The sequence below is a fragment of the Bos indicus genome, chromosome 2 (assembly GCF_029378745.1).
Source record: "Bos indicus isolate NIAB-ARS_2022 breed Sahiwal x Tharparkar chromosome 2, NIAB-ARS_B.indTharparkar_mat_pri_1.0, whole genome shotgun sequence".
Taxonomy (NCBI): Eukaryota; Metazoa; Chordata; class Mammalia; order Artiodactyla; family Bovidae; genus Bos; species Bos indicus.
Window position 1 is genome coordinate 18,355,952 of NC_091761.1, and position 27,599 is coordinate 18,383,550.

The following is a 27,599-nucleotide window of genomic DNA, read 5'->3' on the forward strand; positions in this document are numbered from 1 at the left end:
GACATAACATTCTAAGCTCACAGGCAAAAAAGCTAAAAATATGCCTTACTTGTGTATTTACTATGAGATCTAAATATACAAACAAAATCAAAGCAATAAAGAATATTATTACCATTTGATAAAGATTAGACAAACTACCAATAAATGTAAAAAATACAATGTATTATATGATGAGTTTGAATGCAAAAACCACATATTTATTAAACATATGATTAACTTAAAAACACCAAACCAGTTTGTTTTAAAGTGCTCCTCATCTAAAACCTTGGACAAAACCGTCACTCCAAAGTGAATTGAAAAAACAGTTTACAAGGCAAACACTGACGGCGTGGACAGGCACTACCAGAAAACGCTATTTGTTCTTTAAATAATGCCATTCTCAAGTTACGTAGGGCAGTCACCTTGACAGATTCCTCTTTTTATAAATATTCATAAATAAAAAAGTCTAGATATTCTAAAGAGCTGCAAATATCAATACCTTACAACAGTAGCTTAATAACGTCTATTCTGGGAAAAAAGCACTAAAATCCTCTTCCATTGCAAGTCGTTTATTTCTCTGGTGAAGTGAGCAAGGTCACTACAACATTAACTTCTTTCTAGAACAATGTAAATAACAATGCACACACATCTTAAATTTGGTAGGTCATAAAAGTTAGGATGCAATCTTTTTTTTTTTTTGATGCAACAGAAAAATAAATAAGTAAAAATTAAATACTTTAACACAACATTTGGTATTGATAAGTCAGTAGTGTCAACTTCATATACGAAGGACAGCACAGTCTGGTTTTTTAAAAATCCTCAATGTCATAGTATTTGGGGTAAAAATATCTCGAATATTAAATGTTTCCTTTTTGCTTAAAGGAATATAATACAAACACCATCAAGCTGCAACCGTAACTCATTTCAACCGGGGTAAAGTGACCATTTGGTCCATGGCACAAGTTATATATATATCACACTTCTGTCAAACTGAAACCTTAGGTTTATAAGATTTCATGTTTATAAGCTACAATACACACTGACTAAGCTGTCAGTCCCTCACAGTTTTTTAGAAAAATATCTACATTTGTCCTTATGGATGTCAAAATGTTACACCATCATTTGTTTAAAAAAAAAAAAAAAGATGCACATTCATACTGTGAAGTTATTAGGAAAATACTCTTGCAAATAAACTATATAAAGATAAAATACACTTCAAAGGTATGTGGGTTGTTTTTTTGTTTGTTTTACAATATTCTATAAAGTGCAGAGAAATCCTAAGGGAAAAACTACTCCCTATAACATAGTTTAATTACAGCAGCTTTTGCATAGCAATACTTCGCGGAAGTTGGACACTTCCGTTTCCTCAGGAAGAGAAGGATAGAAGAGGATCTTCTGATTCAGATTTCTTTTTGGCCATAAATCTGCTTTCTTCAGGAATGGTTGCTGATGCCAAATCTCCATTAAGTGTATTTCTTGAACAGTGAACAGGTCCTATTAAGAAATTGATTAAAAAGGTAAACATCCTACCAGTATAACTCCAGTCCTCTGTAAAAGAACATTTTCTATTCAGGGACATGAAATCACTGTAGCTTCCTGCCAAGCTTTTGATGGTTTGCTTAAAAAAGTAAAAATCTAACTTTTATAATACTGGCAGTTTTAAGGAGAAACCGAAAAATTCATGAGAAGTTATGAAATTATCTGAAGTAGTAGAGATACTTGTTTTGTTCATTGCTAGAACCAAGGTTCACAAATAATGGAGTAATGAATAAGGATTTGCTGAATTTGAATTTAGTCTTCATTAACTATTGCTTTTTCAGCCTTATCGTTTTAATGCTGCTGGCATCCTCCTGATTTTCTGGGCAAAGAAACCAAGTTCTGAAAAGATCACAGGCCTAACCCAAGATCAAACAGTTGGTAACAACAGAACTTGGACTAACTCAGGTCTTGGTCTTTTCATCACAAGACTTTGTTTTCCTTAATATTTTGATTTTATTGGCGTATAGTTAATGTATCATGTTTTGTTAGTTTCAGGTATACAGCAAAGCATCACAAGACTTTCTGAGCAAAGTTGACCAGGTACCTCACACTGCAAGTTCTCACATCTCCATTTGGGATGCAGCTCACAAAACTAGAACTGCAGCTCCAAGCGAGCACATGAAACACACTGGCATGGTCCTGTTCATTTTCACATGAATATATTTTTAATTTAATATAAAATTTATAAATTTTTCAGAAAAGGCAATGACACACCATTCCAGTACTCTTGCCTGGAAAATCCCATGGACGGAGGAATCTGGTAGGCTGCAGACCATGGGGTCGCTAAGAGTCGGACACAACTGAGCGACTTCACTTTCACTTTTCACTTTCATGCATTGGAGAAGGCAATGGCAACCCACTCCAGTGTTCTTGCCTGGAGAATCCCAGGGACGGGGAAGCCTGGTGGGCTGCCGTCTATGGGGTCACACAGAGTCGGATACAACTGAAGTGACTTAGCAGCAGAAGCAGCAGCTGCATCTCTCAAAGGAAAGTATGTGCTGACATAAAGACTTTCAACTAAGACTTGTCTATTTGCCCAGTACACTTTCTAAAAAGTGAAAGTCGCTTAGTCACGTCCAACTCTTTGCAACCCCACAGACTATGCAGTCCATGGAATTCTCCAGGTCAGAGTACTGGAGTGGGTAGCCGTTCCCTTCTCTAGGGGATCTTCCCAACCCGGGAATTGAACCCAGAGTCTCCTACATTACAGGTGGATTCTTTACAGCTGAGCCATAAGGGAAGCCCAAGATCACTGGAGTGGGTAGCCTATCCCTTCTCCAGGGGATCTTCTGGACCCAGGAATCGAATCTGGGTCTCCTGCATTGCATGCAGATTCTCTACCAACTGAGTATCAGGGAAGCCCACACTTTCTAAGAAACAGAACTAATACAGTCTCTGCTTTGTCAGCTAACTGGGACACTAATTTTAGGGTAAAAAGAAGGAAATCTAAGGCTAAAATTGACCTATCCTATACTTGCCAACTTTAAAAAGTTTTAAAGAGTTGAGATATATGTATGGATATAAAGATTAATGCATGTGCACATATTAATGCAGGTATGTGTGTGAGTGTGCATACATGGGTGTATAACTAATTATGTTACACTCCTTAACAGCTAAATTGTTAAATGGAATAGGCCATTTACTCTTAGATCTTATGAAAACAGTTTTCAACAATTCAGAACCAGAGGCTCTAAAAGAAAAGACAGCTAAGGAAAATGGCTGGCTTAAAAAATTAATTTAGCTATCACAAATGAAATTGACACCCTTAAAAAAGAGAAATGGCATTAAAAAAAAAAAGTACAAGGCAGTACAAAACTGCTTCATAAGCTCTAGATGAAAAGGGTCATGTATTTTTAAAGGCAGAGGTAAATTGCAATGTATAGAACCTGCCTCAGGTGACATTTTTTCCCCCATACTTAACCTCTTTAACCATCTCTCTCTTGTTCTTATCACTTCAAAGATGTACTAAATTGGCCTAGGAAAGTTTCTTTCTCCCATACCCTTCCCCTACTCAATCCATTTCCTTCTTTTGTTTATTCACTTGTTGCCCCAACATAAATTCAAAATCATAATGAGTACACAGTAGTGTTCTACATCAATAAATAGATTAGTTCTGTAAGAAAAATGGGCATTAAGAAAAAAAGATGCCAACAACTTCTTGAGATCTGAAAGTGAGCAGCAGTTCCTTCTAGAATCTCAACCATGTTCATGAACTTCACATTCCCCTCTACTTAAACCTGTTTAATATTCTGATTAAGTCAAACAACTCTATATTAATGAATGTTTTCAATATAATCAAATACTAGAAATCCAACACTATTGTTTCATCTCATTTCAGCCACACTACAAATTAGCTGGGCTCCTCCATGCAGTCTAAAGAATCTAACTACCATTCACCATTTCATTTCCATAAGGGAAATAAAATCTTATTCCAAGCAGCTGACTTACAAATAAACCCTTGGAACACAACCTGTTCCTTAACTGAGAATAATATGTAATTTCTACCCCACATGTTTCGTGGAAAAATAGTAAAGACTTTGGAAAGCAAAAGTCTATTAATGGAGTTGTAATAATAATACCATATTTGCATTCACTGGAAATCATGGTCACTACTGTCTAAGTATATGTTCTGACAGACTTTCAAAGCTTCTCCTCTGAAGAAAAAAATAATTAACAGAAATCACAAAATCTTTCCTATTCAATCATAGTATGCTGTCTCTTTAATAAGAAGGAAGAAAAAGGCACAGGAATAAATGTTAGTATAATTCACCATCACCACCAGAAAATAATTATTTACCTTGGCCATTTCAAATTATTTAAGTAACAATGCTGATTTATTTGGAGAAGGCAATGGCACCCCACTCCAGTACTCTTGCCTGGAAAATCCCATGGACGGAGGAGCCCGGAAGGCTGCAGTCCATGGGGTCGCTAAGAGTTGGACCCGACTGAGCGACTTCACTTTCACTTTCATGCATTGGAGAAGGAAATGGCAACCCACTCCAGTGTCCTTGCCTGGCGAATCCCAGGGACGGGGGAGCCTGGTGGGCTGCTGTCCATGGGGTCGCACAGAGTTGGACATGACTGAAGGGACTTAGCAGCAGTAGCAGCTGATTTATTTTTCTCTGAACTTAGAACTTGCCTTTATCCTTCCCTAGAATCCAACTCACAATTTATGCTTCCTTCTAAAATGTTTTTTAAATGCAAATATAGTGGGAATATAAGATTAATAAGAAATTACTAAAATGCAATGGGAATAAAAATGTTGATATTACATATGTAAATCTAAGATACAGTATTTACAAAGAGATATTTAGTACTTCTTAGTACTGACCCTTGGAGAAGGAAATGGCACCCCACTCCGGTACTATTGCCTGGAAAATCCCATGGATGGAGGAGCCTGGTGGGCTGCAGTCCATGGGGTCACTAGGAGTCGAACATGACTGAGCGACTTCACTTGCACTTTTCACTTTCATGCATTGGAGAAGGAAATGGCAACCCACTCCAATGTTCTTGCCTGGAGAATCCCAGGGACGGGGGAGCCTGGTAGGTTGCTGTCCATGGGGTTGCACAGAGTTGGACACGACTGAAGCGACTTGGCAGCAACAGCAGCAGTACTGACCCTATTCACTGCCAGTATTCTTCATTTCAACAATTACAGAGCCCCTTACCTATTTTGCTGAACAGGCCAAAGGGAGAGTCATACCCCTTCTAACTTACTATCTGGGTCTTCAAGAGGAACATCATTACAAGAGTCTGTATCGGAGTAGGTTCTTCGGCGTCGCTGGGAGAGTCGGTGAAGTGCAGACACGGGTTCTTTTATAGAGTGGCTACTCCTGTAAATAAATTAAAAGCATTAAGGACTTCCAACAAATGAAAACACCCTCAACTGCAGTTTTCAGTGACTTCTCTTTAAATGAAAGAGGAACTGTTTTTATACTCAAAGTTCTATTTCAGCAACATTCTACTCCTTCAGAGGTCAGACCATAAACAAGTCAAAGCACTTAGAACCCAGCTGGTAAGCTGGGGAATATAGCCTCTGAGCCAAACTGAAAGGAAAAGAGGCACAATGAAGTGACTACTTATAGAGGAAGGTCCAGCTAGAGAGTAACATGTTTTATGGTTAACAAGTACTTGAAAACTAAAAGTTACCGACTTCACAAGTATATGTATCTGGTGTCACCCATACCCAATCTAAAACAGCAGAGCAAAGGGGATGGGCCAGCAGTATGGGAGTGTGCTAGGAGCCAACTCACTGACAGCAGCAAGTGAAGGCTAGAAAAACTAGTTTTCACAAATCAATCTGGAAAACCAGAAAACTAGAAAAATTAAACTAAAAAATTCAACGCAGAAGCAAATCACCACCCCTCAACAGCATTATCACTGGATGACAGCCCAACATTACTGTTCTTAATGACAAACTTGATTCACCAAGAAAAAATAAAGTTTAAAGACTCATATTGTAGCTTATTTAATAAGGCAAAATGGATAAAATACAGGTCAAAAAATTCGATCATTAAGATAAAAATTTGAAAAAATTAAAACTTTGTTAAAGGAATCAAGCTTTTATTTTTCTGGAAAATTCAGTTGGTGAAATATTTCATTTCCTGATAGAATTAGATACAATACTGGACTCCTATGAGCACATAATAGTTCAATCAATAACATAATCATGAGAGGGTAAAAAATAGTGACAAAATAATAAGGGGTCTCAGCTTTTATTCTTTTTTTTGGTAGCCACTCAGACATTTACTGAAAGAAAGATTCATTAAATTCTATAATACTTTACAAATTTCTAAAGTTTCACATACATGACTTCATATAATCCTATAATAACCATTTTTTGCCTCTACCCCATATTAATGTAGAGACATAAATGCTAATGTCACTATAATTTCATCACTTTCCAAAGAACCAATAAGACAACCATAGCAACTCGAAAGAATATTACCTGCTAAGATAAACAGCATGGGATATCCTGGCAAGATCAAAAAGGTAAATTTTTTACATGTGTTGATATGAATATATACTTTAAAATATCAATTGCTTTTTCTCTCTTTTCAGTAACAGCCTTAGCTCCAAATAAAACAGCTCAGAACAAATATATGATTCTATAATAAACTATAGTAAAATAAGCCTAAGTTTGAAGCCTTAATACATTGAAAATGGATTTCTATTAACCGTCACTTGTTATAATTTACAGCTTAAAAAAAGTATGATAGCTGCCAAGTTGCTTACCTTACTGGCAATTTTATTCACTCATTATTGTTCTTTACTGACTATCTAGTGGGGCCAGGCTCTATACTAAGCAGTAAGAGAAACAGTGATGAGCAAATCAGAACAAGACTCTGCCCATACAGAGTTTATATTCCATTTTATGAAAGACAAAAAAAATTTCCCTAAGTAGGTAGAATTTTGAGAGAATTTGGTCAAAAGAAAAGGTTATTTTACCTCTCTGTACTGCAAGAACCAGGATGGCTGACAGAACGCTTCATCTAGAAATTTTAAAAGAAAATAAGCTTAATCACAGGTCAAGTAGAACAAGACAGCTCTAATACATTTTTATGGTGATGATAATTAACATAAATTTACTCAAGGAAAAGATAGCTGGCCAAAAAATTTGTTTTTTTACAGACTCAAGTAACATTAGCACAAGATGAAGCTTTCTCCCTAGTAACTAATAACTGAAATCTTTCTCAAAGCATACAAAAACATGCTGGATTATTTTCTCAATATTAAAAACCAAATTTTATTTTATATATGTATCTAGGTGGCATCAGTGGTAAAGAACCCGCCTGCCAATGCAGCAGACATAACAGACACGGGTTCAACCCCTGGATCAGGAAAATTCCCTAGAGGAGGATACGGCAACCCACTTCAGTATTCTTGCCTGGAGAATCCCATGGACAGAGGAGCCTGGCTGGCTACGGTCCATAGGGTTGCAAAGAGTCGGACACGACTGAAGCGACTTAGCATGCATGCACGCACGCGCGCGCGCACACACACACACACACGTATATATATAAATATATATAAAACGGTATACCTAACTAGACCCCTCAAAGAAAATCACACTATTTATGATGAAAAGAAGTATTTAGAAAGTCAGAAAACAGTCTAATAAATGTCTCTCTCTGTCTCTTTTTTAAAAGGCAGAGCTTCTCCTTGCCATTCATTATTCACGTAGCTATTACACAGATGTTCTAAAGTGTGGGTGGTTTTCATGGAAAACAGCATTAATAATTCAAGCCTTTAAAGAAACCAGAAGAGAAACCCTAAGCCTTGACTAGGTTTCTAAAATCATATACTTAAAATATAAATAAATAAAATCTGATTCATCAGAAAGTTATTATGAAAAATACAAAACACAATTTAACTACTCCCCCCAGAAGACAGAAGCAGCTAAGTGGATTATTTCAATGCTTGGCGAGGTAGCAGAAAAGCAAACTTTTTACTAAAACTAAGGATACTTCCTTTAAATACAGGAGCTCAAAAGTCTTAGAAGTAAGTTCAAGTCTAACAGTTGTGTTACATAAAGGCCTTCTACAGTTGCTCTGAGAAATCCATGTTGAAATGAGAATTAAGACCCATCCAATTTGTAGTCCAGGGATACTTAATATGATTAAAATAAAGATTCAACTGGACATTAACAGCTGCTTTAAGAGAAATCATTTCCTTTAGGATTACTCACCCAGCAACACTCCCACTACAATTATCACTCAATTTATGGATCAAAAATGACAAGTGTTTAAACCTCCATGATGATTTGAGATATAACTGAATGCAAGCTAATTTAAAGAGAGACATGAGATTAACTATGCTAAGCAGTTACAAAGATCAAGTTAATTTTTGAATTCTCAGATCTTTCAGCTTTTTCGTTTACTCATGTCATTAAAAAAAAAAAAAGAAAAATTCCCCTTGAAGACTATCTGACCTTACTTTCTATGCTATGTGTCTCCAGAACTATTTACCATAAGCCACAATTTTTGCTTTAAGAATGAAGTAAAATGGCACAGTGAGGAAAAATAAGTAACCTCTAACCAACACTTTCTAGATTACTTATTGGATTTTTTGTAATGTTTCCACTGATAAAAGACTTTAGTTTAAAAGAGACAGTTATTATGGTTTACATAAAATACACATATGACTTCTCTGGACTATAGAATATTTCTAACAGAAAGCATTTTCCTCAGAAGTTTGATGCAGAAATCAGGTAGGTCTGAGGTGTTTTCATTATATTTGACTCTATAAAACAAAAAACCTTATACAAAAATAATTGAAACCTTAAAAGAAGTACTGTGTACCCCTTGTATATCAAGCTCAGGAACACACTACATCCATCCCAAAAGATTAGGGTTTTCTGTTCAATTATAATGTTATTTAGCAGTTCACAGTATACCTAAAATTGCTCTAAAAAGCAACACTGTCAAACTGCATTCTATCAAATGCCACAATCCTGTGGGTTGTTATTTAAAAATAAACAGAAGGGTTCAACCATCAAATAAATTTCAGAAACACACCACCTCTCCTCAGAGAGTCACCTCTCCTCAGAGAGTCACATGCATTTGAGCATAAAAGAGGTTCTAGAGTTCCAAAGAATAGCAAGGAGAGGTAAGAAAGCCTTCCTCAGTGATCAATGCAAAGAAACAGAGGAAAACAATAGAATGTGAAAGACTAAAGATCTCTTCAAGAAAATGAGAGATACCAAGGGAACATTTCATGCAAAGATGGGCTCAATAAAGGACAGAAATGGTACGGACCTAACAGAAGCAGAAGATATTAAGAAGAGGGGGCAAGAATACACAAAAGAACTGTACCAAAAAGATCTTCACAACCCAGATAATCACAATGGTGTGATCACTCACCTAGAGCCAGACATCCTGGAATGTGAAGTCAAGTGGGCCTTAGAAAGCATCACTAGGAACAAAGCTAGTGGAGGTGATGGAATTCCAGTTGAGCTATTCCAAATCCTGAAAGATGATGCTGTGAAAGTGCTGCACTCAATATGCCAGCAAATTTGGAAAACTCAGCAGTGGCCACAGGACTGGAAAAGGTCAGTTTTCATTCCAATCCCAAAGAAAGGCGATGCTAAAGAATGCTCAAACTACCACACAATTGCACTCATCTCACATGCTAGTAAAGTAATGCTCAAAATTCTCCAAGCCAGGCTTCAGCAATATGTGAACTGTGAACTTCCAGATGTTCAAGCTGGTTTTAGAAAAGGGAGAGGAACCAGAGATCAAATTGCCAACATCCGCTGGATCATAGAAAAAGCAAGAGTTCCAGAAAAGCATCTATTTCTGCTTTATTGGCTATGCCAAAGCCTTTGACTGTGTGGATCACAATAAACTGTGGAAAATTCTGAAAGAGATGGGAGTATCAGACCACCTGACCTGCCTCTTGAAAAACCTATATGCAGGTCAGGAAGCAACAGTTAGAACTAGACATGAAACAACAGACTGGTTCCAAATAGGAAAAGGAGTACGTCAAGGCTGTATATTGTCACCCTGCTTACTTAACTTATATGCAGAGTACATTATGAGAAACGCTGGGCTGGAAGAAGCACAAGCTGGAATCAAGATTGCCGGGAAAGATATCAATAACCTCAGATATGCAGATGATACCACCCTTATGGCAAAAAGTGAAGAGGAACTAAAAAGCCTCTTTAAAGTGAAAGAGGAGAGTGAAAAAGTTGGCTTAAAGCTCAACATTCAGAAAACGAAGATCATGGCATCTGGTCCCATCACTTCATGGCAAATAGATGGGGAAACAGTGGAAACAGTGTCAGACTTTATATTTTTGGGCTCCAAAATCACTGCAGATGGTGATTGCAGCCATGAAATTAAAAGACGCTTACTCCTTGGAAGGAAAGTTATGACCAACCTAGATAGCATATTCAAAAGCAGGGACATTACTTTGCCAACAAAGGTCTGTCTAGTCAAGGCTATGGTTTTTCCAGTGGTCATGTACGGATGTGAGAGTTGGACTGTGAAGAAAGCTGAGTGCCAAAGATTTGATGCTTTTGAACTGTGGTATTGGAGAAGACTCTTGAGAGTCCCTTGGACTGCAAGGAGACTCAACCAGTCCATTCTAAAGGAGATCAGTCCTGGGTGTTCATTGGAAGGACTGATGCTGAAGCTGAAACTCCAATACTTTGGCCACCTCATGTGAAGGGTTGACTCATTGGAAAAGACCCTGATGCTGGGAGGGATTGGAGGCAGGAGGAGAAGGGGGACGACAGAGGATGAGATGGCTGGATGGCATCACCGACTCGATGGACATGAGTTTGGATAAACTCCAGGAGTTGGTTATGGACAGGGAGGCCTGGTGTGCTGTGATTCATGGGGTCGCAAAGAGTCGGACATGACTGAGCGACTGAACTGAACTGAACTGAAGAAGTCCTATGACAGAGAAACCCAATTTAACTTAACCTAGCACTCCCAGACTAATCTGGCCATAAAACTCACTTTCATGGTACATTTATCTCAGAGGATGCTGTTAGTCCACCATAAATTAATTAGAAAACTATGATCTAAGTGGGGTTTCCCAGGTGGCACTCCTGGTAAAGAACCTGCCTGCTAATGCAGGAGACTGAGAGATGCGGGTTCAATCCCCGGGTTGGGAGGATCCCCTGGAGAAGGACATGGCAACCCATAATACTACTCCCGTAGTCTTGATTGGAGAATCCCATGGACACAGAAGCCTGGTGGGCTACAGTCCACAGGGTTGCAAAGAGTTGGACACGAATGAAGCAACTTAGTATGCACCCACGATCTAAATAAATGTAAGTAATAATCGTTACTAATTCTCATATCATTAAATTTGCTGTGGTGGGTAAGAAAATCTTGGAATAAGTTGTACCCTATTATTTCTGCCAACAATTAAGCCTTCAGGTAACTGCTAAAATATAAGCCAGGTGGCATTCTTCCTCCTAAAAAAGGGCTCATGAAAATAGTTTGATTTGAAAAAATGTAAGGTTTCATCAAAACTTATCTCATCTCCAAGTTCCCCCACAGCATGCTCGAGTAAGTTTATTACCTTGAAAAGCTCAATGAAGCCACCACCCTTGGCAAAAAGAGTACTTGCTGTTCGGAGTAAGAACCTAATGTTTAACCTAACATTTAAACAGGTTAGATCTCCTCTGATGTAAAAATAACACATGTATTTTAGAGATGAGAAAAATAAAGTCCAGAGAGATTAAGTACCTTGCCCCTTTGGAAGGTTCAAATCCAAATGCCAACTACAAAATACTGTGTCCCCTGTAACATGGTGTTTCAAACTCTTACAACTCCTTTAAAGATCTGCTTAATTTTAACCCCTTATGAGTAAGTCGTCACCCTCTTGCAGTGCTTTTACCAGACAGAAGCATGCTTCCCAATCTTTAATGTCACAGCTGCCCAGACTTCTATATCTTCCTGGTATGCTGGGGTAAATGGCACAGCCCTTCCAAGGAGAGGGGGTCAGGACCCTGGCACACATGGAGCCTGTCAACTGAGAGGCTCCCATACAAAATCTGAGTACAGTCAAAAGAAGTTCAACCTGTTGACTCTTTCCCTCCCACTGCCGGTTTCCAGCCTTAAAAATAAACACAAAAACAAAGCTACATGCAGTATCATTGGAAGAAAAACCACAAGTCCTAACCATTTGAACAGGGGAAGGTGACACAGGAGAAACCAAGGGGTCCGGATGGGACAGCTGAAACATCTCGGGTTTAAACTTGGCATTTGCTATCTTCACACATTCCTCAAGCGTCGTGATGAATGTATTACACGTGGCACTAAGTAGAGAAGAGGCTTCATTCATGTTCTGAAAAATAATATGCCAAGAGTTTAACAGACTCATACACAATTATGTGGATTCATATACCATCTTATAATCAAGTAATAATCATTACCTTCAATAGACACCTTATTAGATTATGTTCAAATCTATTTAAAATACATTACCTTAGAAAACTAAATCAGTGAACGAATAAAAATTCTCTCAGGCAAACAATATATGAAATTAGACTCCATGAAAAAATAACTCTTACACTTAAACCAAGCATCATATTGAAAAACCGTGTACAAAAATTTATCTTAAAAAAACCTAACCTAGACTGTAAGCCTCTAAGTATCAGAATTCCGAAGGTGATCACCGTAGTGGAGACAATGACTGAAGAGGCAGGCAGAATTCATGTCTCCCCCACGCACATTATCATACCATTTCCCTCTTGGTAGAATACAAACTCCCAAGGTTTTTTGTAAGACAGCAGAGTGCCCTGCTCCTGGGGGATGAATATAGACTGGTATAAGTCAGTCACGTCGATTCCACGATCCTTTGTCAAATACTCATTTTTCCTAGTTTCCACTGACTCAGACCAAAAAGATAATGAGAAGTCTGCTGGGGTTCAGAATTTTCATCCTCTGATAAAAGCCAAGGTAGAGAGACTCTCTCTCTACTATGGCCACCCACTGCCTCCTGCTTCTATGAGACCTTGCAGTAGCATAGAAGGCTCAGCATGAGGAGAAAAAACCAACACACCAAGAACGGCAGAATGGAAGGAAGGAACAAGACTGGGTCCCTGACACTGTCCCTGAGCCACTGGAGCAGATTCGAGGGCACCTGCCACTGGAGAGCCTGCAATGAAGCAGCAAGTACCTTTAAGTTTAACATACCTACATCCAGAGACAACTGCCATGATCCTTCCCCAGTAGAAGGCCACAGTAGAAGCAGAAAGGTTTTGTGTTCCACTTCTCCCAAGTCAGGCAAAAGGGGACTGGGAACCATGCTGGCCTTTCACCCAGAGAGCAAGAAATAAGGCTCACTGTCCTACTTTATCAGAAAGAATGAGACTATTTCATAGACAGGTCTCATAAATCTGAATTTTGATTCTTACATCACTGTTCTAAGAGGATAAGAGGATTTTTTTTCAAGTTCTTTTATAAAGCCAAATTATTAACCCTCAATAGCTAAGCTAGAACCCTATTACAAAAGAAAGAACATAGCAGCTGTCCAGTGAACTCACGCAGTCAGTCTAGGGAACAGAGCCTGTAATGCTTCTTCCCCACCCCACCTATCAAATTATCAACTGGCTACAAAGACAGACCTTGATTCCTTGGAGAAATGTGCTGCCTGCTGCTTTATTCTGGTTCTACAGACCAAATCTAAAAGATCATACATGTTTCCAGAGAGTCTACAGTACAAGAGGTCTGAAGCTGAGAATAACTTGTCTTGAAAGTGCTCCTCGGTCACCTTACGTGAAGGTGCTCACCCACCGTGTGTCAGGAAAGCACAACCAGACAGGAAAGGGCCGTCTTGGATGTACCTCTATGCTGAGCGATGAATGACTCTCATCGTGGTGAACAAACTCTTGGATCGTATGAACTTGCTTCATTAGGAGGTCACAGTAGAGGCGAAGTTCAGACATTTTGGTTTTCAGAGACTCACTGGTTTCACTTATTTCTGAAAGGAACACGTGCAAACATTCAAACAGACCATTTTCATATTTTAGGGGCTAAGCAACAAAATGGAATCATTAAAAAGTAAGGCAATAGATATAAGTACCTATAGCTTAGGAGGTATGAGATCTTGAAAATAGAATGTAAAGTTTTTCCCTTTAGAGGAAACATCATCTTTTTGGATAACTAGAAAAAGCTGGCAGTCATATATCTGACACGAAGTTTAGGTAGATTAATTTCCAGAGAGGAGCTGATGACAATGAATGCCTTATACAGGATATTTCCATTCCATTATTCGTCTTTCATTTAATAAGTGATTGTATTTCTTTTTTTGTAAATTGGCTTTTCTTGTCCTTTACAATTGTCCTTTACAGTCCTTTTTCCAGTTCTGATTTTTGTTTTTCTCTTAATAATAAATAAATTGAAAATCTGTAAAAGTGCTTATGCATTAATAATAGCAATCTTTCATCCATTCAAAATACTTACAGATATTTTTCAAGATCTTTCAGCTGTCTTTCACTTTTCTTTATTGTATTTCGGTATATAGGAGTTTTTAACTTTTATGTTGTTAAACTGCTCTATGTAAGCATTTATTTATTTTCTTTTGTTCCTTTCACAGCTTTATTTTCACCTAATATTGTTTTAAGAATCTGTTTTAACTAAGAACCTACTTTTCTTTATTATCTCCAGACACACTAAACATCAGCCATAATCTTGGCCACTCACTTAGCAATACCTTCTAAATAGATGTGTGGGCAGCAGAGAAAGGAAAAGTAGTGCACACAGCGGATCCTGGTGCTTCTGCATATTCCTGGAGCCAGTGGCACTGCTTTGGTGCTAGCCACAAAGCCCCTGTAGCCAGACTGGACCACAGCAGCTCAGATCTGGCTGCCCATGTAACCTAACGTAAGTTAATTTCTACCCAAGTTTAAGGCCATTTTTTCTTTTTTATTGTAGTTATATTATATACAAACACACACACATATATATAACAAAATTCACTATTTTAACCATTTTTAAATATACAATTCAATGGCATTAAGACCATGCACATTATTATACAACCATTACTACCATCCATCTGCAAAATGTTTTCATTTTCCCAACTGAAACTCTACACACGTTAAACACTAACTCACCTTTCCCCCCTCCCTTAATCCCTAGAAATCACCATTCTTTCTGTCTCTATGAAACAAAGACACAGATGTGGAATTATACAATATTTGTCCTTTTGTGACTGGCTTATTTCATTTAGCATATATTCAACACTCATCAATGTAGGATTCATGGGAATTTCCTTCCTTTACAAGGCTGAATAATATTCCACTGTATGTACATATCATATTGTGCTTACCCATTCACCCAACTATAAACATTTGGGTTGTTTCTATCTTATGGCTATTTTGACTACTCATTCTCTCTTATCCTACCCTTAACCATACTTTATCCATGATGTTCTTCCATATATTTGAAAAGTGTTTAAATTCAACCCTTAGCCTTCATTTTGCAATATCCATATTTAGTTGCTTTCACTAATTTAAATAACTTCTGTTTTTAATTATAGAAATAATACATACTCTGAAAATTTTTGAAAATCGAAAAATATATAATAAAAAATACATAGGAAAAAACCCTGCAATCTCACAACCAAGATATAAATACTGTTATTATTTTCACATTATATTTGCACATAACTGAACCAATACCATAAAGTATATGCTTGGCTTTTTATTTTTCTTTTTGGCCTTGCTGCGAGGCTTGGGGGATCTTGGTTTCCTGACCAGGGCTTGAACTTGGGGCCACGGCAGTGAAAGCAGCAAGCCCTAGCCACTGGACTGCAATGGAATTCCCTTGCTTGGCTTTTGAATTGGCAATATGTGAACATGGTAAAGTCAAAAGGTACAGCCACAGGGTATAAAGTGAAAAGTGAGTCTTCTTCTACAAATTCCCTTTGAAAAGGTAAGAACTTGACCAATACTTACATATTTTTCCTGAGCTGGCCAAGGAATGGCTATGTAATTTTGAATATTGCTCTTTTTAATTAATTATCATATGACTTTGGGCATTTCCTCACATCATCAAAATCCCTCCTAAACATTTTACAGGCTACAAAATATATCAGCCTACAGAAGCACTATATCATTTACTGAACCTTTCCCCTAAATTTAAACCTTGGCAATATTTAGAAATTTTTCATTATAATGAACACTTATGTACACAGATCAACATTTCTGATTATTTATCTGGAATGAATTACTATAAATGAACATAACAATTTACATTTATGTTTAAGAAATATTTCCACCATGAAGGAAAAATGTATAGTTACCTTTTTCTTTTTTAGTCCTTGTATCAGTCAAACAGGCTTTGGAGCTCCCCAGAGCAACCAGCCACCTCTGTCTCTCAGCTGCATTCACCGCCTTCATGTAGAAATGCTGCTCTCCTGGAATGATTAATTCCATTCTCGTGTTGTCAGCTGAATGGACTATGATGATAAACAAAGGCGAGATACAGTCACGGACTTAAGTATTTGGGGAAAATCAAATCATCACTTACTGTTAGAAATTTGAGACCTAAAACAACAAACTTTGATTCAAGATGCAGGCAGTACCACCTCCCTAAGGGGCTATCCAGGGGCACCCTCCAAGCCACCATTCTCACATATACCCAGGTGGGCAGTCAAGTGGTGGTAGCACATGAAGAGAAAACAGCCAACAAATTAACTACTGAATGCGAGATCTAAGAACTCCCTCCCTTGGGGCCACCTGTACCACTGTCACACTTCCCATACTTTTTACTAATTTCTCTGAAAGCAGTTTGTGTTTTGGAACACTCCCCACCCCCCACCCAAACCTAGGATCAATTCAATTCAGTTCAGTCACGTCCCTCTTTGCGACCCCATGAATCACAGCACGCCAGGCCTCCCTGTCCATCACCAACTCCTGGAGTTCACCCAAACTCATGTGTATAGAGTCAGTGATGCCATCCAGCCATCTCATCCTCTGTCGTCCCCTTCTCCTCTTGCCCCCAATCCCTCCCAGCATCAGAGTCTTTTCCAATGAGTTAACTCTTCGCATGAGGTGGCCAAAGTACTGGAGTTTCAGCCTCAGCATCGATCCTTCCAATGAACACCCAGGACTGGTCTCCTTTAGGATGGACTGGTTGGATCTCCTTGCAGTCCGAGGGACTCTCAAGAGTCTTCTCCAACACCACAGTTCAAAAGCATCAATTCTTTGGTGCTCAGCCTTCTTCACAGTCCAACTCTCACATCCATACATGACCACTGGAAAAACCATAGCCTTGACTAGACGGACCTTTGTTGGCAAAGTAATAGCTCTGCTTTTGAATATGCTATCTAGGTTGGTCATAACTTTCCTTCCAAGGAGTAAGCGTCTTTTAATTTCATGACTGCAATCACCACCTGCAGTGATTTTGGAGCACCAAAAAATAAAGTCTGGCACTGTTTACACTGTTTCCCCATCTATTTCCCATGAAGTGATGGGACCAGATGCCATGATCTTAATTTTCTGAATGTTGAGCTTTGCTTGGCATAAAGTGCAATAAATGGTTAAGTAAAGTAACCTTCCATCAGAACAATAGTCCTCAAGCAATGAGCATCTCATAATAACTGGGAAAACGTGAGCATTTTGAAGATCTCCTCTTCCTCTCCACCCTCCTCCTCCTCTCCTCCATTACCCCCACCCTGGATCTCAGACAAAAGAAAGCTAACCAAGAATTATACTGAGCCAATCCTCAATCTTTGCTGTAAAATTAATTTCTGTTATATTGTCATTAATCAACAAATATTTACTTTGCTCAGAGCAGTGCTTGTAGAGAGGAAGATAGAAGAGGGGAAAAAAAGGTGTCTTTGCTCTAACAGAGGAAATAATTTTATCCAGGCAACAAACTAATACACTAAAAATAAAGCACTGAAATGTTGAACTCTTTGGTACAGAGACACCACGTGTGATTACAACGAAAGGTAAGAAGCAGCAGAAAGCGAAAAAGTTTAAGGATCTGATGACAGCAGAACTTGGTTAAGAGAAAAACAGCAAAAGAAAAGGCCTAGATAACGAACTGAACACAATATGTACTGAGGATATCAGGAGACAGGCCTAAATAGAGCCTTGTGTTGGATTACAAAATGATATATTCATGAATAAACAAGCTGGGTGGAGTCAAATGATGAGGAGCCCAGAAAGTTTGGCAGAAGCCCTAACTTAGATGATCAATTACTGAAAATACTGACCAGATGCTCAGTGTACAATGGCAAATAAGTGCCACAAAAGTTCTGTTATCCTATTATTCTACTTATAAAGACCATTCTTGGATATTTTGTTGTTGGTCACTAACTCATGTCCGACTCTTTGCGACCCTATGGAATGCAGCACACCAGTCTTCCCTGTCCTTCACTATCTCCCAAGTTTCCTCAAACTCATGTCCATTGAGTCAGTGATGCCATCCAACCATCTCATCCTCTGTCACTCCCTTCTCCTGCTCTCAATCTTTCTCAGCATCAAGATCTTTTCCAATCAGTCAGCTCCTCCCATCAAGTGGCCAAAGTACTGGAGCTTCAGCCAAGCATCAGTTCTTCCAATGAATATTCAAGGTTGATTTCCTTTAGGACTGACTGATTTGATCTCCTTGCTGTCCAAGGGACTCTCAAGAGTCTTCTTCAGCACAATTCACAATTCAAAAGCATTAATTATTTGGAGTTCAGCCTTCTTTATGGTCCAACTCTCACATCCATACATGACTACTGGAAAAATCAGTTTTGACTATACGGACCTTTGTCAGGAAAGTGATATCTCTGCTTTTTAATAAATTGTTTAGGTTTGTGATAGGTATTCTTCCAAGGAGCAAGCACCTTTTAATATCATGGCTGCAGTCATTGCCACAGTGATTTTGGAGCCCAAGAAAATAAAACCTGTTACTGCTTCCACTTTTTCCCCATCTATTTGCCATGAAGTGATGGGTCTGGATGCCATGATCTTCGTTTTTTGAATGCTGAGTCTTAAGCCAGCTTTTTCACTCCTCTTTTACCCCCATCAAGAGGCCTTTCAGTTCCTCTACTTCCCTTATAGTTATTATAAAATATTGGCTACGTCCCCTGGCTGTACAATATATCCTTGTAGCTTATTTATTTCATACACAGTAGTCTGTACCCCTTAATCCCTTACCCCTGTTTTATTCCTTCTCTCTCCCTGCTCCCCAGTGGTAACCACTAGTTTGCTTTCTACATCTCTAAGTCTGCTTCCTTGTACCTTACTATTTTAACAAAGGTCAAGAATAATCTTTTCTAGGACCTCCTGGCAGTCCACGGGTTAAGACTCCACATTCCCAATGCAGAGGACACAGGTTCAATCCCTGGTCTGGGAACCAAGATCCCACATGACTCATGGAGGAGCCAAAAAAAGGACAGTTTCTTTAATATCCATTAATGTTGAATGTTTGAATAAGAAATGCCTCCCTCAGCAACTCCACTCCAGTTCTAGATATATACTGAACAGAAACACAGATATATGTTCAACAAAACAAATACATGAGAATGCTTATGGCAGCTTTACTTATTACAGTCCCTAAACTGAAAAAACAAACACCCATCAATACTAGAATGGAGAGCTAATCACACAATAAAAATATTACATATCAATAAGAATGGTGACTGTTACACAGAACAATTTAGATGGCTTTCACAAACATAATATTTAGTTAAAGAAGCCGGACACACAAAAAAATACTGATCTATTCCATTTATAAAATGCTCAAGAGCAGACAATACTTTATCTATGGCGATAAAAGTCAGATTAATGGTAACCTTTTAGAGAGATTAGTGGCTCAGGGAACATGATTATTATCCCAGCATCTGGAATGCTGACAATATTCTAATTCTTGATTTGGACTGTAATTACACGATTATATTCAGTATTTTGGCATTCATAAGGCTGAATATTGGAAGATTTATGCCCACTTCTGTATCTTACTCTTTAAACAAACAAGGACAATAAAAATGCTGCCATGGCTTGAAAAAGTTCTAGAGTTGCCTCAGAATTCTGCCACTAATAGTCTTTAAATATCCTCAAGGTTGTCAAATCTTTGAACTTTGAATGCAATTTGATTTATGACAAGAGTCAGTATCTCATTTGGAATCAAATCTGAGGAATAAGATTAAATAAAACCATCATTTTAAAAATAAAAATTCATGCTTTGAATGTGCTTTTCTTGTGTGATTTATAAAAATAAACAAAATTAGTTCGGGGATAAACCTCATATAGTTCAGGGACTACGCATGTAACAGGCCCACCAGGGTGAAGTGTTCCTATATCTTACGTAGCCATGAACCCCTGTGTGGTTTAACACTCCTTGCTCTAGTGCTTTATCTTTTCCTTCAATTCTCTTTAAAGAATTCAATACTTTTCATTATCATTTTCTCTGCTCTCTCCTACCTGCCTGTACCCCACATACCCCAACTATGCACACAAATGAATCAATGGTCCACAAAACCTTCCTTTATGAAAATTACAGCAGGACTTAAACTGCTTTATTTCTCCCCTTTTGAAAAAGCACAGTATGGGGAAAAAAAAAAAATGGGGAGGGTAACTTTACAGTAGAGAAATCTGATAGACACTGCTTTAGCCAGGTGGTCAAGGTTAATGTCAAGAGTAATGTGTCAGCTCTCTCAGGTCCTAACTACCAAGATGACCAAAAGAGAAGGAACAATAGCCGTTCCTAAAAGGGCTATAGCCACGTGCAGCCTATTCACTGCACCAGCTCTGCCCATTGTGTGCCCAACGACACCATTAAGGCCATTCAAAAGTTCATCACTGAAAACACAGTAGAGGCCACAGCCATCAGGGACATTTCAGAAGCACGTGTTCTATGCCTATGTGCTTCCCCAGCTGTACTTACGTTGAAACTACATTCCTGCATGAGTTGTGCCAGTCAGAGGCACAGGACTCATTCTCGTGAAGCCCAGATGGACCAAACACCCCGACCCCAGTTTAGACCTGCAGAAGCTGCCCCATGACCTCCACCAAAGCCCATGTAAGGAGCTAGGTCCTTATACACTGAAGAAAAACCATCCTCTCCAAAAAAATTAAAATAGAAATTATACTTTGGGGGAAAAAAGTGGGCTATCATGTTGATAGCAAGTACTCCTGGTACAATGTGATGAGAAGGGCACTTTACCTCTGTGATCTTCCTCCCTAAAACCCAGAAGCCCAGTCTAATCATGCGGGAAACATCAGACAAATTCCAATAAAGGGACTTCCTAAAATATTCCTGATAGTACTCCTGGAAACTCTCAAGATCATAAAAAAAGAAGAAAAGGAAAACATCTCTATAACCCAGAAGAGCTTATCTGCAGTTTAGCAAAAAACCAGAGTTTACAACTCTGAGTTCATACTTCACAAATCTACTTCGCTGGCCTCATCTTCTTTGAGTTGAGCTCCCAATCTTTACAATACCTTTCAATGAGAATGAGAAAAAAAAAAAAAAAACACTTGTAGACTTAGCATGGACGCTCAAAGTGGCATCCACAAGAAACTGTTATTCAAGTCCAAATTGGAAGACTAACACTTGTACTTTGAATTTCATGTCTAAGTATTTTTATAGAGGGAGAAACATAAAAAACTCGAGCTTAACAACACTAAGTACCATTTCTGAATGCTATGGAGATAAATGGCACTAGAAAATACCTACCTGGTTTTCTCCTCTTTTTGCAGTATGCTGAAGAAACTATCACTTACCTAACTTCAGATTCATCTAGTTCAATATATTCACTTACCTTTAATTTCACAAACTGCCATCTTTATACTTCCTTTGCTTCCTTTGCAAACGTCATCTTGAGAATCATAGTAGGACAGGATTCCATTATCTAAAACAAACCAACGAGGCTGCCAACCTACAAAGATCATAAACAACAAAAGATTGATAAAAAGTTACATTCCTCACACTGAAAACTAGGATTGCAAAATTTACTATCCATGTCATTTCTTGATTCTAAAATAACATTCTAACAATGAAATTTTTAACTGCCAAGATCTGCCCAAAATACTTTTGCATCAATCTCCATTTTGTTGGGAGAGATTTCTGGAGAAACCTCTAGAGCAGCATAAATATGGGGAACGACACCTTTATTCTGCCTCACAATCCTCTCATCAACAACCCATCAGATCCATCTTTAATAATCGCTCTACATACAGAGTGCAACACAAACTGCTCATTTTTTCTAATGGAACGAGAGTTATGATGTAATGGAAAAAGCAACAGAAGACATGGATGCTAGTTCCAGTTCTACTTTCATTTTTCAGTTGAGTTGCTGTTGTTGTTTAGTTGTTAAGTCGTGTCCAACTCTTCTGCAACCCCATGGACAGCAGCCCGCCAGGCTCCTCTGTCCATGGAATTTCCCAAGCAATAAAACTGGAGAGGGTTGCCATTTCCTTCTCCAGGGGATCTTCCCAAGCCAGGGATTGAACCAACGTCTCCTGCCTTGGCAAGCGGATTCTTGAGCCACCTGGGAAGCCCTTTAGTTGAATAACCTGGGAAAAATCTTTTCATCTAATAAATATCAAAAATTTCCAATCTTCAAAATAAGTGGATTGAACAAGAAGTCCTCTCAGGTGCCATCCAGCTGTCTAATTCTGCAATGTGATCTTCCTCTCTTCTATAAAACACTTTGCCTAAGCAAACTCCTAAGAACTTCAAACTATGGTACACTTGCACTCATTTCACATGATAGAAAGGTAATGCTCAAAATCCTTCAAGTTAGGCTTCAGCAGAACATGAGCCAAGAACTTCCAGATGTACAAGCTGGGTTTAGAAAAGGCAGAGGAAACTGCCTGAGATCAAACTGCCAACATTCATTGGATCATAGAGAAAGCAAGAGAATTCCAGAAAAACACCTGCTTCATTGACTACACGAAAGCCTTTGACTGTGTGGATCACAACAAACTGTGGAAAATCTTAAAGAGATGTGAATACCAAACCACCACCTCACCTGTTTCCTGAGAAACTTGTATGCAGATCAAGAAGCAACAGTTAGAATTGGACATGGAACAATAGACTGGTTCAAAACTGGGAAAGGAGTATGACAAGACTGTATATTGTCACTCTGCTTATTTAACTTATATGCAGAGGACATCACATGAAATGCCAGGCTGGATGAATCACAGGCTGGAATCTAGATTACTGGGAGAAATAGCAATAACCTCAGATATGCAGATGACACCACCTTAATGGCAGAAAGTGAAGAGGAACTACAGAGTCTCTTCATAAAGGTGAAAGAGGAGAGTGAAATAGCTGGCTTAAAACTCAACATTCAAAAAAACTAAGATCATGGCATCTGGTCCCATCACTTCATGGCAAATAGATGGGGAAAAAGTCGAAGCAGTGACAGACTTTATTTTCTTGGGCTCCAAAATTACTGTAGAAGGTGACTTCAGCCATGAAATTTAAAAGACATTTGCTCCTTGGAAGGAAAGCTATGACAAACTTCAACAGTATATTAAAAAGCAGAGACATCACTTTGCCGACAAAGGTACATACAGTCAAAGCTACGGTTTTTCCAGTAGTCATGTACAGATGTGAGAGTTGGACCAAAAAGAAGGTTGAGCATCAGAGAACTGATGCTTTCAAATTGTGGTGTTGGAGAAGACTCTTGAGAGTCCCAATCCTAAAGGAAATCAACCCTGAATATTCACTGGATGGACTGAATGTGAAGCTGAAACTCCAATACTTCAGCCAACTGATGCGAAGAGCTGACTCACTGGAGAAGACTCTGATGCTGGGAAAGACTGAGGGCAGGAGAAGGGGATGGAGACAGAGGATGAAATGAATAGAGAGCATCACCGACTCAATGGACATGAGTTTGAGCAAACTCCAGGAGACAGTGAAGGAGAAGGGAGCCAGGCATGCTGCAGTCCAGGGGATGCAAAGAGTTGGACACAACTTAGCAACTGAACAACAGCCAGAACACCACCACCAACCCCCTTGCACACAGTGAGTGCCAAAAGAATTCCAGTCTCTTACAGAGAAGTTGCATACCCTGTGGTGAGAGCATGGGTTCCCATCACTCCTCTCTCTTTGCCCTGCTGACACAGCACAGGCAGAAGTGCTAGACACTGAAAATAATTCATTTAATTAGTGTTTATTCAGTGCTACAGAACACAACTTATCACAGATTTGGCTCCAATGCAACGGTGGGGATGAGGATGAGGGCTTTCCTTGAAGCTTAACTTCTACTCTTTGCAATCAAACTCAAGTGTTCCCTGAAATCTTATCAAGCATGCACTGATTTACAACGGTTCACTGATTAATAACAGGGTGACCATGCTGGAGGCAGTATGACTGCCCTTGTTCTTTCTATGACTATTAAATCACCATTCAGCCTAGTCACTTTAGACACTGACTGCTATATGATTAATCAGTTCAGTTTTTATGGGTCAAATAGTACCAAGACAGAGACAGATAGGGAATTCATTCTTAAACCCTGATATAGACTCAGGATTTACCTCCCCAAAAGGTTTTACCGGTTACGCTTTCGAAATGACAATGCTGAGTTATCATAAAAAGATTAAATTTCACAGTAGAGAACATGGTAATATCGTTCAGAGGGATGGATATCCAAAACCAAGTTTCAGATGCTTGGAAAATTCTTTTTATGAAACACTATATTCCTTAATGAGGCCTAGCAAATTGGTACATGAACTTTATCTTGTTCATCACTACATTCCCAGAACGTAGGAAAGATGCCTGGCAGATACCAGGTGCTTTAAAAAAAAAAAAAAATGTGATTGACTGAATGAATAATTAAATACTAGAAAATTAAGATATTGCCTGTTACCCATGAGAGTATGGGGCTTCCCAGGTGGCTCAGTGGTAAAGAACCCACCTGTAATGCAGGAGAGGTGGGTTCAATCCCTGGGTTGGGAAGATCCCCTGGAGGAGGAAATGGCTACCTACTCTAGTACTCCTGCCTGGAAAATTCCATGGACAGAGGGGCCTGGTGGTCCATGGAGTTGAAGAGTCAGACACAACTGAGCGACTGAGCGCACATATGAGAGCAGAGATATGCAGTTTATCCACGAGAGTATAGTGTACTGGGCATGCATAGAAATGATGAAAATGGTTTCTTTCCAAACATTAATTCAGCCTGACAAACTGTAAGCAGCGTACGGTGAAAATGCACTCCTCTACCCCAGGTCCATTGTCTTTATGGAACACATTGTGATTTTGTAAGCTTGCGTTATTGTGATTCAGAATCTCTTTCAAATAAATATTGAGCAGAATGATTCATTTAGAATTTATACCAACTTGAGAGGTGACTATAGTTAAATATATTAATCTAATTAAGACTGCTATTAAGAGCGTCCCTGGTGGCTCAAATGGTAAAGACTGCTATTGACCTTCTCTACATACCTCTTCAAAGAAATAATTAATAAAATCATCTCAACTGATTCACACATATATATGAGGACTATATCTGCAAAAAAGATTCATAGGTATTCCCTTTTTTACTACTTTTTCAAAACACATGTTTTTTAATCTCAAACTATCAAATGTTACTGAAATTCTTATTCTCTACAAAGGATTCTCAAAGAACACTGTCATGGAACTGGAAGGTTCCTTAAAGATCACAGTATGAACAGTCACTCATCCTTCTGACCTAAGATGAACTAAAAGTAATAATAAGCATGCCACTGAGCCAAATTTAAATATTAAGAAGAGCTCTTCCAAATAAAAGATTTCATTTTATCAAGCTCCTATGCGCCATACTAGCAGTGAACTTAAATGCTCTACAAAGATAAAAACTTCAAGCACACAAGGTTAAAAGCACAACTAGCTGGAGGGTCACTAGACTACACTTCGTTCCTGGAATAAATTATGACTTATCTTAGTAATCACCCATTGCTCTGGGCTACACATAAGAGGTTCCTCACATGAACTCCCAAGACACTGTGCTTATGCATATTTGCAATGAGATGATTCATTTGCATCTCAAAACATAGTAGCTAGGGTCTCAAAGTTAAACTCAACAGTATATCTGTTCTCACAACTGCCCATGTGAAAATTCGTAATAAAAAAAAATTTGCATCATTTTTCTAATGTTTTTCCTTAAAACATGTTATAGAAATAAAGTGTTTGACATTTTAATGCAACAAAACATCTATGTATCATATAAAGCATTTGCTGCTATAAATGTTTTTAGCATTCCAATTAATAAAAAAAAGAGACAATTGTAGCTCAGTGCTTATGTCTTAAAAAGTGTTTATGTGCAGATTTTGCACAAGTTTAGATGTACACAAGATGAACGTACCATACAATTGCTTTTGGCTGAGTGAACAAGCAGGCAGCAAATACTGGCCTATTACACTAAACCAAGATACCTGTTTGCCATTTAACCATATTTTAAATCCATTCCTTTTCCTCTAATTTAGTGAGATCATAGAATTCTGGAGTTGAAAAACACCTTCAGGATAAACTAGTTGATCACCCTGGCACTATCAGTCTCAGATCTTGAGAGAAAAAATGATTTGTTCTTACCATTAGTTGATGGCAGGGATGGGACTACAACTCAGATTTAAGTCTCTTTTAATAAGCCAGACTGTTGGTGTTACGGAAAAGGGCCCTTCCCGGCTGGTCTCTCATTGCTGCAGAAACACCTAGCTTTTTGGAATTATTCCTTTCAATCCACTTCACGAGTGAAACTGACTTGCCGGCTCCACCTTCTTTCCTGTACTTTCTCCCACAATTTCTCGCACACTTAACTGAATTCCAAAGCACAAGCATAACTCATTGACAATCAACCTCTAAGAGAATATGATCTTGGAACAGCTTCCAAAATCTTGCTTGTTATGCTCGAACGACTTCAACAAGAGAACTTTTAAAATAAACCGTGTTGCTAAACAAAATTAAAAGATATAGTGAAAAGATTTCTTAAAACGAAAACTTGATCTTAAAGGGTTCATTCCAGTCCTATGTCCCAACAACTCAGTTATTAACAGAATACTGAATTAAGTGCGAGTAAAGACAGAGATTGCATCAACGTATGTAGAGTAAGAATGGTTCCGGAAGCTAGAGGAGGAAAGAGAAGTATTATTACACAGGCAAAGAAGTGGTCAGGTGCACTTCCCACCGTCAGGAGGATGGTGCGCAGTCTCGAACTATCCCCTCAAGAAGCCAAATGGGTACTTACAAGGGACAGAGAGAGGGATTAAACCCGGAAACCAAACAGCCGGTTTCGCTGTGGGGTTCCCCCTGGCAGGCAAAGGAAGGAGGAGTCCCTGATCCGCCTTCTCCTCAGCCTGCCCGCCAGAGCCCCCCGCCGCCCCCCGGGACACCCGACCCCATCATACCCGTCAGATAGTTGGTCCACTTGTACAGAACCCCCTCCATGCTTCACAGCCCTGCGCCGAGCATCCTCCTGGCCCAGCGCCAGCCGAAGTGATGCGGGAAACGCAGAGCCTGGGCAACCCCTCCCCGCCCGCCCGGGCCCCGCCCCCGGCGCCCCCAGCGCCCCCAGCCGGCACCAAGCCGCCCTCAGGCCGCGCGCGCCGCAGGGACGTGGCGGCCCTCAAAGGCCCGGACGGCGGCCGCTGCGTGGAGCTCGGGAGCCGCGAGACGTGGGCTCAGGCATCCCCGGGC

The 27,599-nt window shown here is 39.1% G+C and overlaps 1 protein-coding gene and 1 pseudogene across 3 annotated transcripts; one reads left to right on the top strand and one right to left on the bottom strand.

Annotated features, from left to right (window-relative positions):
* Positions 1-175: 175 nt before the first annotated feature.
* On the bottom strand, positions 176-27,453 carry PLEKHA3 (pleckstrin homology domain containing A3). 3 transcript variants are annotated; one of them, XM_019970055.2, is made up of 8 exons: positions 27,311-27,453; positions 21,742-21,858; positions 16,285-16,440; positions 13,823-13,959; positions 12,157-12,321; positions 6,967-7,010; positions 5,236-5,351; positions 176-1,473 (listed from the first exon to the last, which is right to left on the bottom strand). In XM_019970055.2, exons 1-8 carry the CDS (start codon positions 27,348-27,350, stop codon positions 1,346-1,348), a joined length of 903 nt encoding a protein of 300 aa, XP_019825614.2. In that variant the 5' UTR covers positions 27,351-27,453; the 3' UTR covers positions 176-1,345. The 3 variants fall into 3 exon arrangements, with proteins under 3 accessions (XP_019825614.2, XP_019825623.2, XP_019825629.2); XM_019970064.2 differs by lacking the exon at positions 27,311-27,453 and adding an exon at positions 24,000-24,030; XM_019970070.2 differs by having other exon boundaries at positions 1,341-1,473; positions 5,187-5,351.
* LOC109574811 (small ribosomal subunit protein eS26 pseudogene) lies at positions 20,292-21,003 on the top strand (annotated as a pseudogene).
* Positions 27,454-27,599: the final 146 nt, after the last annotated feature.